This window comes from Drosophila ficusphila, unplaced genomic scaffold, assembly GCF_018152265.1.
Source record: "Drosophila ficusphila isolate 14025-0441.05 unplaced genomic scaffold, ASM1815226v1 contig_197, whole genome shotgun sequence".
Classification (NCBI taxonomy): domain Eukaryota; kingdom Metazoa; phylum Arthropoda; class Insecta; order Diptera; family Drosophilidae; genus Drosophila; species Drosophila ficusphila.
The window spans coordinates 2,196,598-2,213,310 of record NW_025064091.1 but is presented as its reverse complement, the minus strand read 5'-3'; the positions used below and the strand labels follow the sequence as shown (position 1 = coordinate 2,213,310).

The following is a 16,713-nucleotide window of genomic DNA, read 5'->3' as shown; positions in this document are numbered from 1 at the left end:
CGTAAGCCGTGGCGACGGCGGTGCGAATGGGAATGCGAGTGGGAGTGCGAGTGGGAGTGACGCGGATGGTGGTGGCGCCGGTGGCGACGGTGGCGTCGGTGGTGGCAACAAGAGTGGCGGCGGCGCTCCGGCTTCTTGGCGGCGCCCTCCAGCTCCGGCTCGCTGTCGCTGGAGGAGGTGGAGCTGCCGGTGGAGCTGCTGTAGCTGCTGTAGCTGGTGAGGCTGCTCCAGCTTGTGGGCGTGGAGGAGGAGCCCGTGGAGCTGTAGCTCGACTCCGAGTGGCTCTCGCTGCTGCTGCCCACCTCGCTTTCCACCGAAGCGATCGAAGTCGCCGGCGAACTGTCCCTCGCTCGCGGAACGCCTCCTCGCCCCCTTTTCCCACCCCCTCCTACTCCTCCTCCTCCTCCTGATCCTGCTGATCCTCCCGCAGATCCGCCTGCTCCTCCCCTGGCGGCGAGGGACTCCCTGCGGTGCTTCCTGCGCTCCCGCCGATCCTTTCTGCGCAAGTGCGACTTGGACAGGGCGCCACTCTCCCTCTTCTCCCGGCGCTCCCTCTTCACAGCTGGCTCGCCCTCGTCCTTCCCCTTGCTCGCCGGCACCTTGGTCATTGCACCTCTGCTGCGAAAAGTTTCACGGGTCTCCTGGGCTTTCCCTACTTTCTCGGCTTTTCCTTTTCTCGTTTCTACTTTCCGTTTTCCGATGCTGCAATACTCACTCGAATGGGAATGCTGTTAAATGAGCTGTGCTGTCGGGAAAAACGGGTTGACACCTGTCATCGGGAGATCCAGGTGACCAGGCGATTGTTGCTCGGTTCCAGGGATGGGTTTAGGGTTGTCGCCTACTCGCAAGTCTGTGGAGCACTATCGAAAGTCCGAATTAATCGGTTGAAGCTCCACGACAACCCATTGAATTTTGTTTATGATACTGAAGCTCTATGAGACTCTATTGTTCAAGCAAACCGAAACTATTTTGTTTTAGAAGATTTTAGCAATATATTTATGACATAGATCAAATCAATTTGGTTTAAATATTTCAACAATTTAGTTGTTAATACACTGACTATTTGAGAGATCGAAATAGGTTTAGTTTTAATTCCAAATACAGCAAAAGCCGACCAGGCTACATCTTGTATTCAGAATAGAATTATAAAATTGTTCCAATTTATTTTGGTCATCCACTTTTAATTGTTTAATAAGTGCATTAGATATTTTATTCATTATCTTTTGTACAGATGCTTTTCTTTCTTAATATTTCATAATTATTATTTTTATATTATACATTTTTTTACCAAACTAAGATAATAGTTGTCTACATTAAATGTTTATAATTAAATGTATGTAACAACTTATTTGAACTTTTTTTTGCATTCACTGTTAGTTAATGTTAAAAGAGTGCAGTCAAAATAAAAAATTTGATGTTCTACAAATATTGCGGTAAACTTTGTTTTGCATATTTAATTTTAAAGTACGGTTACACTTTAAATTACGATCCGAACTCCCAAAAATCAATCATCTCTAAGTTGTTTTATTGCCATTGTTTGTTTTATTGCCAAAACATACAAGCAGAAATCGAGAACATGAAACACTGTTTGGATAAAATTTATTGAAATTGAAAAGCCCAATTGATTTTAAAGCAAAATACCGTGAGTTTCTCATTGAAAACCGTTTAAAATAGTATTGAAATTGCAATCATTGGGACTAGGTGCTCTAATACAGCCTGCGTATGATGGTTTATCTTGCAGTCAAATAAAACTAGTAGTATCAAAATCCGTCTCTCTGTCAACAACAAATTGCAAAAAACAATAAATATGCACCTGCTTTCATTTAAATTAAGGAGCGCTGTCTTCTCCTTTTAGAGAAATGCTGGACGTTTTGAAGGGAGATCCGAAAGGACAGCTGCGGGTGGCAACTGGAGTCGGTCGAGCTATTCAAACGCGTTCCCGTGATTCCTTTGAACGGGCAGCCGAGTGGGGACTTTTAATTGCATTGATTGAGCATTGAGCAGGGCTTCCACCTCACTGGCCCTGTGTGGACTTGCCCTGCTGCGAGTGGAGGAGCCAAAGGATCGAAAGGATGCAGATGCAGTGTCACCTGACACGGACAAAGCGAATTACGGCTATTTAATTAATGTACTGACATGGAAATTTATGGCAGTCGATTTTAATTTATTGAACCTTCGCGCTGCCGCTTGGCGCCTTGCGAACGCGGCCAGGACATCGAGCACATCGAGGACACCGAGGACACCCAGGACATGCGACTCCGCCCGACTCAGCTGAAATTTATGGCCAGTGGCTGGCCAGCGAAAAAATGGTCTGCCATAAAGGGATATTTATTTTTATTGTTGGCACATTATGAAATATTTATGGACGCTTTGAATGCCAGAGACGGCTACCGATTTGTGAGGACTGCCCTTCCCGCTCTGGGCGCCCTAATCCTTGCTGACGGGTCGCTTCCTTGGGGCACATTGTCCGCTGGCGCTGCTGCCTCCGGTGATCCGGCGGCACTGGCTCACACACGTCTCCCGGAGCGGCTCCCTTTCGGCGTTCCTCCGGAGGCAGTTCCTCTCTGGCAGGCGGCAGGGTCGCAGCTTGGTGCAGGTGTTCGTGCTCCTGTCGCGCACACAGAGCAGCTTGGGGTCCTGCAGGTCCTTCAGGGTGCAGCGGTCCCAGCAGCGGGATGGTCGCACAATGGAGTTCGCCTCGATGGCGGCCACAAAGGTGGCAATCACCAGGATAACAGCCAGTTTCGACATTTTGTTAATGTTTTTTTGGATCTGCTAGCGGATTGAGTGATACCTCTTCCAAAAAAGAACGCTTATTTATAAGTCTCTTCTGGCCGGAAAACCAGGTTCTTTTTCATCCAAGATAGCATGTGTTTTATTATCAGCGAGCCCCTTAATAAATTGAATATGTTCCATTGTTTGTTGTTCTGCATACGAACAGCAATGCCTCTTCACTTTGAATGCACAACAACTTGCTTGCACCACAATATTTTAACAAAAGAGCTTGTATTCCTCGTTAAAAGAATCACTGGTGAATTCATAAGTTGTGAAGTGTGAAATCTCTTTTGATGTCACCAAGAAATGCTATAAAAAGCGCCTACTATAAACCAAACAACTCAGACGTGTTGGTAAATTCAACTCGCGAGTAAAATATGGCCAAGGCAAATCTGAAATTGGTCTTGGGTATGAATTCCTGTATTTTATTGGAACTTATTCCCAGATAACTACAACTTAATGTTGCAATGTGTTCAAGGCTTCATCCTCATCGCGGTGGCCAGTTGCACGAATAGGACCACCACCACGAATAGGCCACGCCCCCCCTGCGTCCGCCCGCCCACGTGTTCGCTGCGCAGTCCGCGGGTCTGCGGTCGGTTCCCCAACGGCGAGTGCCAGCGCTTCGCGAACATCTGCTCCCTGCTGGCCGCGGATCGCCTGGTGAGCCCGGTCACCCACACCCCGGAGCTGGACTGTCGCGGGATCCGCGGGGTGGGCAGCGCTCTCCGGCGACCGTGCTACCACCCCTGTCCATCCCGCCCGGTGGTCTGCAGGAAGACGCCGCCGCGGGCGGAGATATGCGTCCGCTCCCGCAACCTGCAGAGCTGCAAGGTGCTGGCCAACAACTGCCAGCTGCTCAACCAGAACTGCCACTCCCGCCCCAGAAACAGTGAGTAGTTGGGGGAGGTCCTTGTGTCTTAGGTGCCTCAAGGGGGTGGGCAAACCCCACAGAGATCCTGCCTAAAATAGGACTAGGAGTACTTGACCCTGAAGTACCTCTTATAGATCTCTCGATATTTGATTTGAGATGCGCTTTGGTGACGACCTACTTCGACAGCCATACATAATTTCTTAGTAGGTGTTCCTTTCCAAGCAAACGTAACGATTTAAAAATGATAAAGAAGTGTTACAGGATTAAGTGCGAGCTGCATGACTTATTAGGCTTGGTGCCTGCTTTTCCCAAGCAGATCCCCTTATTATTGTAAAACATTGTAGTGCCAGAAAGTATAAAAAGGTTAAGGTATTTCAAACATGGCCCTTAAGTGTCACCTTTCCCCTATTATTGCATTATCCCCTCAGCTCATTAAACCTCTAAACGTAATTCCTTCCAGACTGGCACCGCACCGATAGACGCCGCTGTGGAAGACGACAGGTGGGCGATAAGCCAGACGTCTGCGAGAAGCTGCCCCCTCCCAACACTCCAGCAACAACAGGCAGGCCCACTATATAAACAATAACCCCTCGCAATATCTGAGCAATAACTTCAGCGGGTCAAATAAATCGGAATATAACTCGGAATGCTTATCCTTCACTAGCTTTCTGTTCGAAAGGAGTTTGGAGAAAATACTCGTTCAGTTGTTTCCCGCATTTTGTTCTGGCTTCTTGGCAACTTGATGGCGGTTTCGATTTATTAACTTCGACGACCGCCCGAACGCTCTTACCACACCTACACCCATCTCTTTCTCTTGAATGCAGCCATCTCTTTCTGAGCGTTTCCAGCTGGCCGACTTTGCCAGTTGCTCTCTCGCGCGCAAATTATTTTATTGAACGCAATTGTTTTTGGCTTTGGCTCGTTTGTTATTCGGCGGCGGCGGCAAATTACTTTTAATGGCTGGCGGCAGGCTTTTCACTTCCCATTCGCCGCTCTCCACTTGCCACTCGCCCCTGTTGAATGCGCATCTCTGGCTGCTGGGATGTCCGGACTCAGAGAGCGATGCTGGATCCTGGATATCCTCGCGCAGCCGTTGCGGCGGCTGTTTTTCCAAATTTAATGGCTTAGAAAGCCATTTGCATTTTTTGGTTGCCCAACTTTGTTTAACATTACTCGGCGCCGTATGTTGCAGCAGGGTGGCAGGATATGGAGCGGAGTTCTGGCTGCCCGATCTCGATCCACATCCCGTCCCAGTTCTCGATGGACTAATTAGCTCTGTCGAGCCCACCGCGAAATGCAATTTGGGCGTCGTGTGGCGAGTCCTTAAATGCGAAAGTCCCTCTAACTCCCACACAACGGCGACCCAGTTTTGTAAATTGAAAACGAAAGTCAAGAAGTTAACTTCGTTTACTGGGGTTTCCCATAACGTAAACTACATTTTCTTCCCTATTTCACTATGTTAAAGTGAAATGCATGCAATAACCAAGTTTTTGAGTTGGAAGGTTTTTAAGTGACACCCATACTCCTTCTAAATCACGTATTATATTGAACTCACCTGCGTCAGTTTGCCGTTGACAATGCTGAGGGACTCCAGGCTCGAGCGGACGTTCCGCAGACTGTTGTCCTTTAGCGCCTCCAAGTGCGAGTGGGAGAACTGCAGGTGGCGGATGTGGACGCCCGGCTGGAAGACGTCCTGCGAGAGTGACGTCACGGAGCGGTCGAAGTCGTAAATGGAGAGCGAGTGGATCGGCGCCGAGATTCGCTCGAGGGTCGAACGCAGCGATATCGCCGTTGTGCCAGGACACTCAAGGAATAGTCCTGCGGATTGAGCAAGTGCAATAATGTAATTAGCATGCACAATAATAATATAAATTTAAAATATATATGTCCCTCCGCAGGTGCTAATCAACACTCAAAGTTAATGTAAAGTCAGTGCACAGATTTGTTTAAAAGTCTACCGAAGGTTATCATCTTGTTACGAAGCTTAAAATAATTTCCAAAAACAAATGCAACATATATGGTATAACAAAAAATACGTTGACAATCTGAACTTTGCTACAATCAAGGTACAAGGTATTCAGAATATATAATTTAGAGTTTGTACTTATCATTTCAAACCAGCTTAAATTATAAACACACTTAAGAAAAATAATAAATACGTTATTAACACTGTTCAACAAATTTTAAACTTTCTTCATGTTGGCGCGAGGTTGAAAATCAAGCCAAGAAATGGTCTTGAAAAATATTTGGGGCTGTCAACACTTTTAAAAAACATACTTTTGGGCAGAGCCCAAAATTCTTTTAAGCAAACTGTTACGTCTGTCTAACATCTACTTCACATTCCTGGATGGATGGAACGGAATTCATTTTTATGTTGTAAACTCAATAAATTAAGGTTTTAAGTTTTGTTCAATATAATTATTATATATACCTATATATTTATCTTAATTTAATTTTGGGAATACAGGAAGTTTGTTATTGAAAATATAATTAAGTTTTTCCTTAAATGGATTGTGAAAATAACATAGCAAAAAATAAAATAAGTGTGCTTTTCCCAGTTTAATCGTTCATTTAAAACAGAATCTGTGCATTGTTTTAGATTATTTCTCCCAGTGTTTGGTGTCGCCGCAGATGCCTTCTGGGGACTCGCCCCCATCCTTCCCACTTACCATCCTCGAACTTGTAGCACGGACAGGCTGTGTTGTCGAAGCTGGGGCACTCGATCCCGGCCGCTCCCCCGCCTCCTCCTACTCCTCCTGCTCCGGCACCACCGAATCCCGGGGCGCTTCCTGCGGCACCTGCTCCCCCTCCCCCTCCCCCTGCACCGCCCCCTCCTCCGCTGATGGAGCCAGAAGCTCCGCCGGGGGAGGCCACGCCCATTTCCGTGAAGAGGAGCTCACGCGCCGAGCCTTTGGCTCTGGAGATCCTGCCCGAAGGTGTCATCGAGGCTGCGGTGCCCGGGAGCAGCGGCAGGACGACCAGGAACTGGACGAGCAGCAGCAGCAACCACAGGACATGCTGCTGCACGCCGGCAACATTATTGCGATTTCGTTGCTGTTGCTGTTGCAATTGCTGTTTCAGTTGCTGTTGCTGCTGTTGCTGTTGCTGCTGTTGCTGTTGCTGTTTGTGTTTGCCTTTGCATTTGGTGTCTGTCAATTTGGTCTGCTGTTCGTGCTCCTTGGCAGCCGCCTGTTCATTTGTCCCCATGGCCATTTGCTCTATTTGATGTCCTTGTTGCTGGCGCTGATTATGCTGCTCCTGATGTTGTTCCCCCTGCTGTTGTTGCTGCTGCAGCAGTTGCTGTTGCTGTTGCTGTTGCTGTTGCTGCTGCAGTTGCTGGTGTTGCTGCTGCAGCTGTGGCTGCTGCTTGTTTTGACGTTTAGCTCGTTGTTTTTGCGGCACGGGGTTCCCCCGATTCCGATTTTCCGATTCCTTTTCCTTTTCGAGGACTGCTGTCGCCTGTTCGTTTGTTGACTTCGTGCATTTCGCTAATAAGTTTACCAGCGTCGCTGTCGTTCTTGAATCGCTGCCTCTGCACATTTTCCTCGCAATTCCTTGTCACTCTATCTCGCTGTCTCTGTCCCTCACTTCGTCTCCTTCTCTTTCTGTTTGCGTTCGCCGTCTCTTTCAGCCGGTCTCAATCAGCGTGTCGCATTCGCCTGTGTGCCTTCCAGTTGCCATATCCCTGCAAAGGAGGAAAGATCGGGCAAAGTAATTAATAAGGTGGAATCGTAACTTCTCCACGAATCGCTTTCTAAAGCAAACTTCGCAAGAGCGGATGCATAAACTCCAATGCCTAAAACTGATATCCATTTAATGAAGTTGAACCATACCAAAAACCCTTAAAGTTAGTGTTAGAAACTATTTGTTACACCGAATTAAATTCGTTAAAAAAATATAGATTTTTTTCATTACTAAAACTCAGCCCAGATAGCTTTAAGTCTAGGTTTAATAAGCATATATATTATATAGCCTGATGATACTATAATATAATGCTTTGGGGTTTTCTGACTAAAATAATAATTCCCCTTGCAAGGTTTTGAAAACCAGTTGCGAACAAAAGAACTAGTTAAAAATGTAATTAAAGTGCTAATGCAAAAACCCCATTACGGCTTAATTATACAGCAAGTTAATAGTTCCCCGAGTGAGTATGAGGGACCATAAAGTCCTGGCACAGGACTAACCTATATATCCTGGCTTCCCGACCGCCGTTTTATTTGTCCTCCGAGCACCCTTCAAGTTTTTTTTTTCTTTCTGCCACTTTATGCCAACAGCATTAGACCATTTTTTGCCGGACTTCCATCGTTTGTAATATGAATTATTTTCCAACGTGCCTTTTCAGCTATTTTGCCTACATTTTCCCACTCCAGCACTTTCGTTCGTTTCGTTCCTGTTTTCAATTTTTATGCTAGTCGTCTCCCAAAAACGAATTTGTGTCAAGTTCGTGAATTTTTGTCAGTTTATTTCTGGCCCCTAATTCACCGAGTTTTCCCCTCGTGGGAGACGGTCACGTCGTCATGCTTTATTATTTTATTTTATTACATAGTCGTAGTTGCTCGCTCGTTTTCTAATTAATGCGTTTTTTCGCTTCTCCCCATTCAATTCCATTCCGGGGCCATTAAAGCCCATTAAAATTATGGCAGCTAATGCAGCCGCAGGGCTGCCCGTCGTCTTAACCGGAAATTTCCTTGGCGGCGAAAAAAAAACGTTGGCGACAACGTTGACGTCGCCAGCAGCGAAATATTAATTATTCCGAATTTCCGGCCAGTGGAATGACAGCGAACGGATTAGACTCGAAGGAAGTACAATAAATCCCTTATTTCTATTTCCAGGACAAACGAACAATGGCTATTAAGGCCAGGCTAAAAATAACGGGACATAGTTCACATACATATAAACTAGTACGTCAGAGTCCACATATACAACTATATATAAAGAGCCAAAGGCTTTTGAAAATACCCTTGCAGTTAAAACTGAAGTATCTTTTGGATATCTTTGTAGCAAGAATTGAAGCTATGTTTGTTCCAGTACTTAAATTGTAAGTTATTTAGTAAGCTGCATAGGAGAATTGTTAGTTTTCCTTTTATTCCCCATTGTACTTACTTGTTACTTTTTATACTATACTTTCTTGTGCAGTATTTGCATTTTCTTTGTTAAAAAAAACTATAAGAATAGAGATTTTGGAAACTAGATGAGCTAAATTATTGGAGCGTCAAAATATTACTACCACTTTTAAACCCTCCCATAGAATATGTTCCCAGAAACTGAAAGAAGATGTCTATAACTATACTTGAATGTTTCGAAGAAGTTTCTGTACTCCAATTCTGACTGAAATTATAATATAATTTGCAATGGTGAAAGTGTGTAGATTTCTTTGCAGAACAAGGAGAGCAAACTTCACATTGATTTAAGCTCACAGAACCTTCCTAAAACTAACATATAACATTTATCATTTCCTACATCTCAATTTTCTTTCCAATTTAATTTCCACCAAATTAATTCTAGGCTATAGAACATATGTTGGTTTCAACCTCGGATCAAGCTTCGCCCGCTGTAAATGTGTCATATTGTTTTTAAGGTATTCCAACATACACGAGCAGTATTTACTCCACTTTAAACCCTCGACTGGTGAACCCTTCACCCTTTTCAACCACGAGCACCACCCCCTTTTCCTCTCCTCCTCTCCACCTGTTGCAACACCTGCATTTCCCAGCCCTCGGGCAACCGCTTTCCTGTCGCTTTCAGCCACGGATGTCCCGCGGGGACTTGAAGCTCCGCCGGCGACCTCTTCGATGTTCATCCCTTGGCCCGCGGGATTTCAATTAGTGGCCATGACAACTAAAGTTTCGCTACGGCGTGTCTACTTTATTTTTTCATTATCCGGGCGGGTTTCGTGTATTTATTTGAGTTGGGCTTCCCAAGTTTTCTCCCGGTCGGATGGCAAGTCACTCCGCTTCTGTGTCGGTCAGTCAGTCAGCCAGTCAGTCAGTCAGTCAGTCAGCCAGTCAGCAAGTCTCTCAGGCTTGACTCGCATTTGCGGATAATTAAAAGTTAATTGAGTAAAAACAAAAGCCGGTAATGCAATTGCATCCGCAATTGACAAACGAAATCGAAATTATGGCCGCGGCAAGGCGCTGAAATCAAATATGCAGTGGCAATTTATTTAACGCGGCCAAATCAATAAATCCCAATATGGATAAATGAATGCAAAACGTGGCCTGCGAAAACAATTAAAAGCCAGTTCAGTGGAATCCCAGTAAGCAGAGGGACACGCAGGATGCGGATTGGAGCCACAGGATGACCAGGTATTTAAAAAAACATTGCTGAATGGATTTTTTAAATAGAAACGACAGGTAGGCCTTGCTTTTTATCAGGCGAATGTTTGTATCGCATTAAAGGCGATACTACCGAGAGAAAAGCTATACCTTTTCTCGGAAGGCCTCTTTAAGTGAGTCGATATAGACATGCAAGTTTGTCATTTCTTGAGCTATGTCTATGACTATGACTATCTATATCAAAGATCGACAAAATATATGTCAACGCTATCTAGCAACAATAACCATAAAAACTCTGATATGTCAATTGTTTACCACATAACCATGGGAACCATGCAAAATATTTCAATAAAATTGATTGAGAAATTGTCATAACTACGGTGTTGTAAACCAAACACGCATTGAGATGCAGCTCGTGTTTATGGTCTGGAACAATTAAATATGTAATATATCTATAAGAACCTGCTATACAAAAATCAGGAAAGGAATGAGCAACTCGAAAATCGAAAAACTTAATTATGGGAGAATACTTATTTCGACGCATAGACGTTATTTAACCATCCAATCTTTTTCTAAAATACTCTAAACAAGAAAGGAAGTTAGCTTCGGCAAGCCGAAGCTTATATACCCTTGCAGTCAAATGAAATGTGTCGAACAAAATGCATAAAGACTAAACAACATCGAAGCTTAGACGATTTTTCTATTCATTTTCCATATTTTCGACTATAGATCATATGGGAGCTATATGATATAGTTGTTCGATTTTGATCAAATTTAATTCGTAATTTAAAAGTTGTTAGAAAACTTTATATTCCAAAAATCATGCAACGATGTTTTCATTATATTTCCGTTATTTCTATATATATTTTTCGATCTTTCCTATGGTAGCTATAATATATAGCTGTCCGATTTTTATGAAACTTTTTTCTCAATATTAGGGTTGTTAAAAAACTTGATATTTAAAAAATCATGCTCGTCGGATAAAAAACAACGATGTTATCAATTTATTTCCATTAATTCAATATATATTTTTCGATCGCTCCTATGGCAGCTATATGATAGAGTTATCCGATTTTGATAAAATTTAATCCGAAATTCAATAACAGTTTGAAAACGCCATCTTGAAGAAATCAAGTCGATCTGATCAAAAACAACGGTCTGAGAATTTTTTATTCCATTCTCTCGTATGGGAGCTATCCGATATAGTCGGCCGATCCGGCTCGTTCCGACTTATATACTGCGTGCAATTACTACACAACTTTTGGGAAAGTTTCAGCAAGATAGCTTCAAAGCTGAGAGACTAGTTTACATAGAAACCGACAGGAGGAGAGACGGACTACGGACAGATGGACAGACGGACAGACGTACATACATATTTCGATTCAGATGGTGATGCTGATCAAGAATATATATACTTTATGGGGTCTAAGGTGTCCCCTTCACTGCGTTGCAAACTTCCCTTTTGCTCTGCAAGGGTATAAAAATGGTTATCTTAGAAAATCGTGACTGAAATCTAGTTTTAATTCAGTTGGGATTGCAAAGTTGATTTTTTACTTTTATTGGTGAATCAAACATTAAAATTATAGCAATTGGATTTATAAAAACTCTTGATAATAAAATTAATGCAAGACAAGAAAAAAGGTCCGCCCTTTTTCTAAATAGATGTGCCTTTAAGTATGCTGTCAAAATTTTCAAAATTCAATGATTGCGAATTTACTATTTTGCCAATTGGTTGGAATACGCCATCTGGTGGAAGGTAGATTGGCTAATTTTCCAAAGTTCATTTTCAGTTTAGTTTTGTTACTACAATTCAGCATTCGGATGATAACACCATTATACTTTTTATTAAAAAGTATTAATGCCTTGTTTCATTATATTATTTTTGTACCAAGTCAGAAAAAACCAGAAGATTGCTCGAAAGTGAAAGCCTGTCAAAAACCCATGTTGTGTCTGTTGAACCTATTTTCTATATTCTTAGTGTTAAGAGAGAAATTGTTTGTTATTTTTATATTTGAATTAAAATATACCACTGCTAATTGGTGAGATACTTAATAACTATTTGCCTAATTCCTAATTCCATCAAAAAACAGTAAGAAACAACTTTCCCAACTTTTTGTTTTTGTAGTCTGGAGGAGTGGAGTCAATAAACAGTTCCCTCTTATTAAATAAGTCCAATTAGACCCTTTAATTATTGTTTTTCCTGCACGAAAGCTGTGTGATTGCCTTTTGCTTTGGCCGAGTTCGCTTCCTGTTCCAGTGCAGCAGCAACACCAACAGCAGCAACAGCAACAGCAACAGCAACAGCAACAGCAACAGCAACAAGCCCAGCAGCAACATCATGCCCTCCCAGTCGCTCTTCGCTAAGCTTCTACTTTGACTTGACTGCTATTTCATTTTAATGACTCACGTGACTTTCTCGTATCTCTTTGGAGCCAGACCAGCTCCCAAACAAGAACATATAGTGACAGCCAGGCCAACAAGACCAGCAAGACCTAAAAGACCAGCAGCAACAACAGCAACACCGGCCATCGTAGTCGGAGCTCGGAGCTCGGAGCTGGGGCAAAAGTATAATCATAATAATAAAAGTTATACACCTAACATGCTATTACATAACAGACGAAGCTCGGCAGGAAAGGAGGCAGGAGGAGCACTTGGCGACAGAGGGGGAATCAAATGAGACGGCGGAGACCAAAGACGGGTTCTGGTTTAATTTCGAGCAACATTTCGAAGACATGTTAAAATCGGGGGAACGGGCTAAAAAAGGGGCTGGTAACAGTAAAAACATTAAATTAATTAGCTCATCAGCAGAGGAAAGCCATCGCAGCAAAGACCCGGACAAGCCGATTATGAAACATCGATTTGGGGATTATTAATAATATTAATAATTTAGTACATCAAGTAATGCAAGCTATTGAAGGGAGCTACACAGGAGTGCGGACCATTTGGTAGTTGGATTGAAAGCCATCAGATTAATGCTGATTGGTAAGAAATTCCTTAGGTAGATAAATTCACTTCTCCTCGCTGTCTTTTTTTATTTCGAATTAGCAATGATTGCTAGGACCTATTCATAATTAATGGGTAAGAGGGTAAGTTTTGAGGAAATGAAGTGATAGCTATTTTAAAACCACGACATTAGTTATCAGTGCCTGCTAAGATAACCCCTCTTCACTGCCCGAACATCCTGGTTTCGGGCTCTTTCCAATTTTACGGTTTGCGAAACATACACATGTATGTTCTCCTTAACTACGACTGACAGGCCATTCATCAAACAGCCGACTTCTGTCGCTCCGTTCTTTTTGCCCAGCGCATCTTTTTTTGGCGACGCCGACGGAGGAGGGGTAATTGGCCACCCTGGAAAATGCCTAGCTGCCGGGGAAAATGCGGGAAAATACCACGTCAAATGAAGTTCAAACGAGGGAATATCATGGAGGAGCCATCGCATCAGCCGTGATTGACAGCCTCGGCATTTTCGGATGGGGGACGGATGGACCACCGATGTTAAGACAAACAATCTGGTGGTTTTTGTGGCTTTTAAGCCAAACCGAACTCTCGAAAAGTGTCAATTTGACAAGCGCAGGGGTCACAGAAGCAGAGCTTCCGAAGATGCTCCTAAAGTAGATTGTTCAAAGCTTACAGCCTATTCCTATTCCTATTCCGATTCCGATTCCTATTCCCATATTGATTCCAACTGCAGTTGGGTCTCCATCAAAAAGCGCCACTTCAACGGTTTCCATTTTTTTAGTCTGATACCATAATTAGCCAGCAGCTCGCTTTAGTTCAGCTTAGATGATTTAGTTTGAAAATAGAATCAAGCGGAAAACGCCGAAGGCCTATAAACATGGCGTTATGTGAAAAGAGAAAACAAAGTCGGCACCAGACGCCGCCTGAATATCCTTTTTTATTTTAAATATTTGTAATATAAATGAATGTAAAAAAGTGACAATGTTTTCTTTTACGGTTTTTGTTAGCTTTTTACGTGTATAAAGTACATATTTGTTTACCAGCTTGAAGCTTTTAAATAAATGAGATGTTTTGTATGACAAGACAAATGTTTTTTTTTGCGTATACCAAATAGAAGCATCGAGAATGTATTAAAAATGAATTATAGAACTCTTAGTGGTATTTTGTATTACACCTATGTATATCCGCCTCTCCCTTTCAAAATCCGATCAACCAACACTCAAAGTGAGGGTATTATAATGGGAATTACATGCACATACTAAATGGCCAACTAGAAATGGTCAACGAGCGAGCGGGGAAGGCGGGGAAGGCGGGGAAACGGAGGGTGAAACATGGCCAACAGAGGAAAATTGTTTGTTTGGTCTTCGTCGGTTGTAAGTAGCTTCGCAAGGCGGAAGCCCAGACACTCAACAGCAAACAACACCTTTTAAAGTGCGGCCCAGAAAATGAAGGCCTGGTCGAGGGGCTGGGCTCTTACAGCAATTTAAAGGCGATTAGAATTGATTGTAATTAGTTTACAGCAGGAGTTCTGCTTGTAATTAAGTCATTTCCACTCGTAAAGTGGCATTTGTATGGCACAAAGTATGATCGTCTTTAAGGACAGAAAAGAAAAACCTGTGAACTTACTGGACTTTCCGTTCTCGGTTCAGAGCATCTAACTAGTAGTGTTGATATAACTTCTTGATTGATTGATCATTTACTGCAAGTATGAAATGTTTTTGAAATATTTGGAAATGTTTCTGACTTTAAGGGTATCGAAATCCATGTGCAAAGCCCATAGGCCACTCTATAAAAAATGCAGTTAATAAGCGCCATAAAAAAAAACTTTGGAAACCTTTAATGACTTCAAAATTGAACAGGCTGTTTTAATTTTGAAAAGATGATGCAACTTGCAGCCCAAACTGAAACCGGGGAGCCAAAACTTCTGGTGGATTCAGCACACCCGCTTCAGGAGCACTTGAAAGCCTCCGAATATTGCCAAGAATAAAAACATAAGTAGACTTTTAGTGATGGAGAAGAGATGATGTTGGACGTCGATACTCGCGGGTGAAACTAACCAAATGTTTAATAACACGGCGTCGGAAGAATTTTAAGTGGCGACTTATTAATGAGCCCCAGATGTGCGATGTCTTCGGGTTTTCTGGAGTGAGATGTTTTCCCTTGTTTTCCCTTCCAGGAAGGTCAATGCAACAATGCTCTTCGAGGTTTCTGATGACTCATTGCCAAGTCTGAATGTCGCGAGTTTCTGGAGCGGGCATTTGGGTTTGGGTATGGGATTGGAGCCTCGGGGGTTGGAGTTGGAGTTGGAGCTGGAGTTCTGTGTTGTCGGTTTTTTGGGTCTTTGGTTTCGGGTTCCCGGTAAGCCGTGTCCGCCTTATCAGAGTCCGAACATTGCCGACTGCTCGCCAAAGATATGTTCCCGATTTTGTGTGTTTTCTTTTAGGGAAATATTTCACTGGCTGTCGTCGTCTTTGGTCAACTCGAAGAAGTGGCAGCTCCAGGGGGACACCTGATTTTCAAGACCAAGAGCATTGTCCGCGGATGATAAAAGTACAATTTGGAGGGGCACAGAGTGTAGCAAGATTTCGAAAATAACGATATTAATTATATGTTCTTGGTTTTAGTCGTAACACGGTTTGATAAAAATGAAAACCACTCCCCCGACTTTTAGAAACTCCTTATTCAATTTAAAATTGCGTACCATCAATACTGTGGATTTCTAATTGCATTAAATTCGCAATGCGAATGACACATTTCTTTTTATTTACAACAAATTAAATAAGCAGGAAAACTTGATTTGGTTACCTTGTTCGGTTTTATGGTGAATTAAGGCTTTTAATAGACGACATTTAAATAATGCATTTAAAAGTACTCGCTGTGTACTTAATAAATAAATAGCCGTTGAAAAGTTTGTAATTTCATTTTTCACATCTTCTGTTTTTGTTTATGCTTAAAAATGTTAGTTAGTCAAAAAATAAATAAATATAAAAGTTAAAGACTTTGTAATTTTTTTGTGACATCTGTTAATGTTTATGTTAATAGATATCTTTGTGTTTCTCTTTTCTCATTAAATGTTAATTAAACAAAAACCTTTAAGTTTTCGTAAACCGTGCTTAATGGAATTGGCCTGCATTGAACTTTCATTTAGTTTGTGCGGAAAAACACAATGGGAGAAGAAAGGGATTTGCAGATGGCTTATGCTTTGGCAAACTTGCAAATTACCATCCACTTCGCATGTTGTCCTGACCATGGGATCCCTTTTTTGCAGCCATGTCTTCATTTTTTCCTGTGGACCCTCTCGTTTTCCGAGTCGCTTTTCCTATCGCTCACTCCCTGTTTGGCTATCTCTCGCCATAGGAGCATGTTGATGCTTTTTTTCCGAGGCCTAAAAGCAAATGAATTCCCAAAATGTTGGCTGCCCTTTTCGGGATTTTCCGCTTTAAACTTGATTCATGTCTTCTCGGTGCCCGGCATCGATATATTTTCTTTTTTGCCTTTTAAAAAATTTGTTTTGGGTCTTTCGGTATCTTTGGCATTCATATGCGGCTTATCCCCCTTTCTGTGTTTCTTTTCTTGGCTGGCGTGTTGATATGTTTATCATTGTTATTATTTATGTTTAGATTTGAATGTCAATGTCGAATCGAAATCAGAATCGACATTTATTCCAAACTCTTGTAGGGGGAAGTGGGGGGGAAAATGTCTGGAAAAATAGGAAAATGAACCAAGGGTGTGTTCCTTCGTTCTCTTTTTTTTGTGATTGTGTGCGCGCACTTTGAACTTTGATGGCATTAAGTAGTCATCGGGCGCCTATTCGAACATAAATATGTACAT

At 42.7% G+C, this 16,713-nt stretch overlaps 2 protein-coding genes across 2 annotated transcripts in view; one reads left to right on the top strand and one right to left on the bottom strand.

The window, feature by feature from the left end:
• Positions 1-16,713, bottom strand: part of LOC108102144 (chaoptin) — a 210,258-nt gene that overhangs the window by 13,292 nt on the left and 180,253 nt on the right. Inside the window, exons 6-8 of the mRNA XM_043207331.1 lie at positions 6,523-7,331; positions 6,316-6,480; positions 5,202-5,464 (exon numbers count right to left, since the gene is read on the bottom strand). Coding sequence (XP_043063266.1) covers positions 5,202-5,464; positions 6,316-6,480; positions 6,523-7,186 — 1,092 coding nt within the window. The 5' untranslated portion in view covers positions 7,187-7,331. The remainder of the gene's footprint in view (positions 1-5,201; positions 5,465-6,315; positions 6,481-6,522; positions 7,332-16,713) is intronic.
• On the top strand, positions 3,153-4,225 carry LOC108102115. The gene is made up of 3 exons (XM_017206778.1): positions 3,153-3,183; positions 3,254-3,664; positions 4,107-4,225. The coding sequence occupies exons 1-3, from the start codon at positions 3,153-3,155 to the stop codon at positions 4,223-4,225; spliced, it is 561 nt and encodes a 186-aa protein (XP_017062267.1).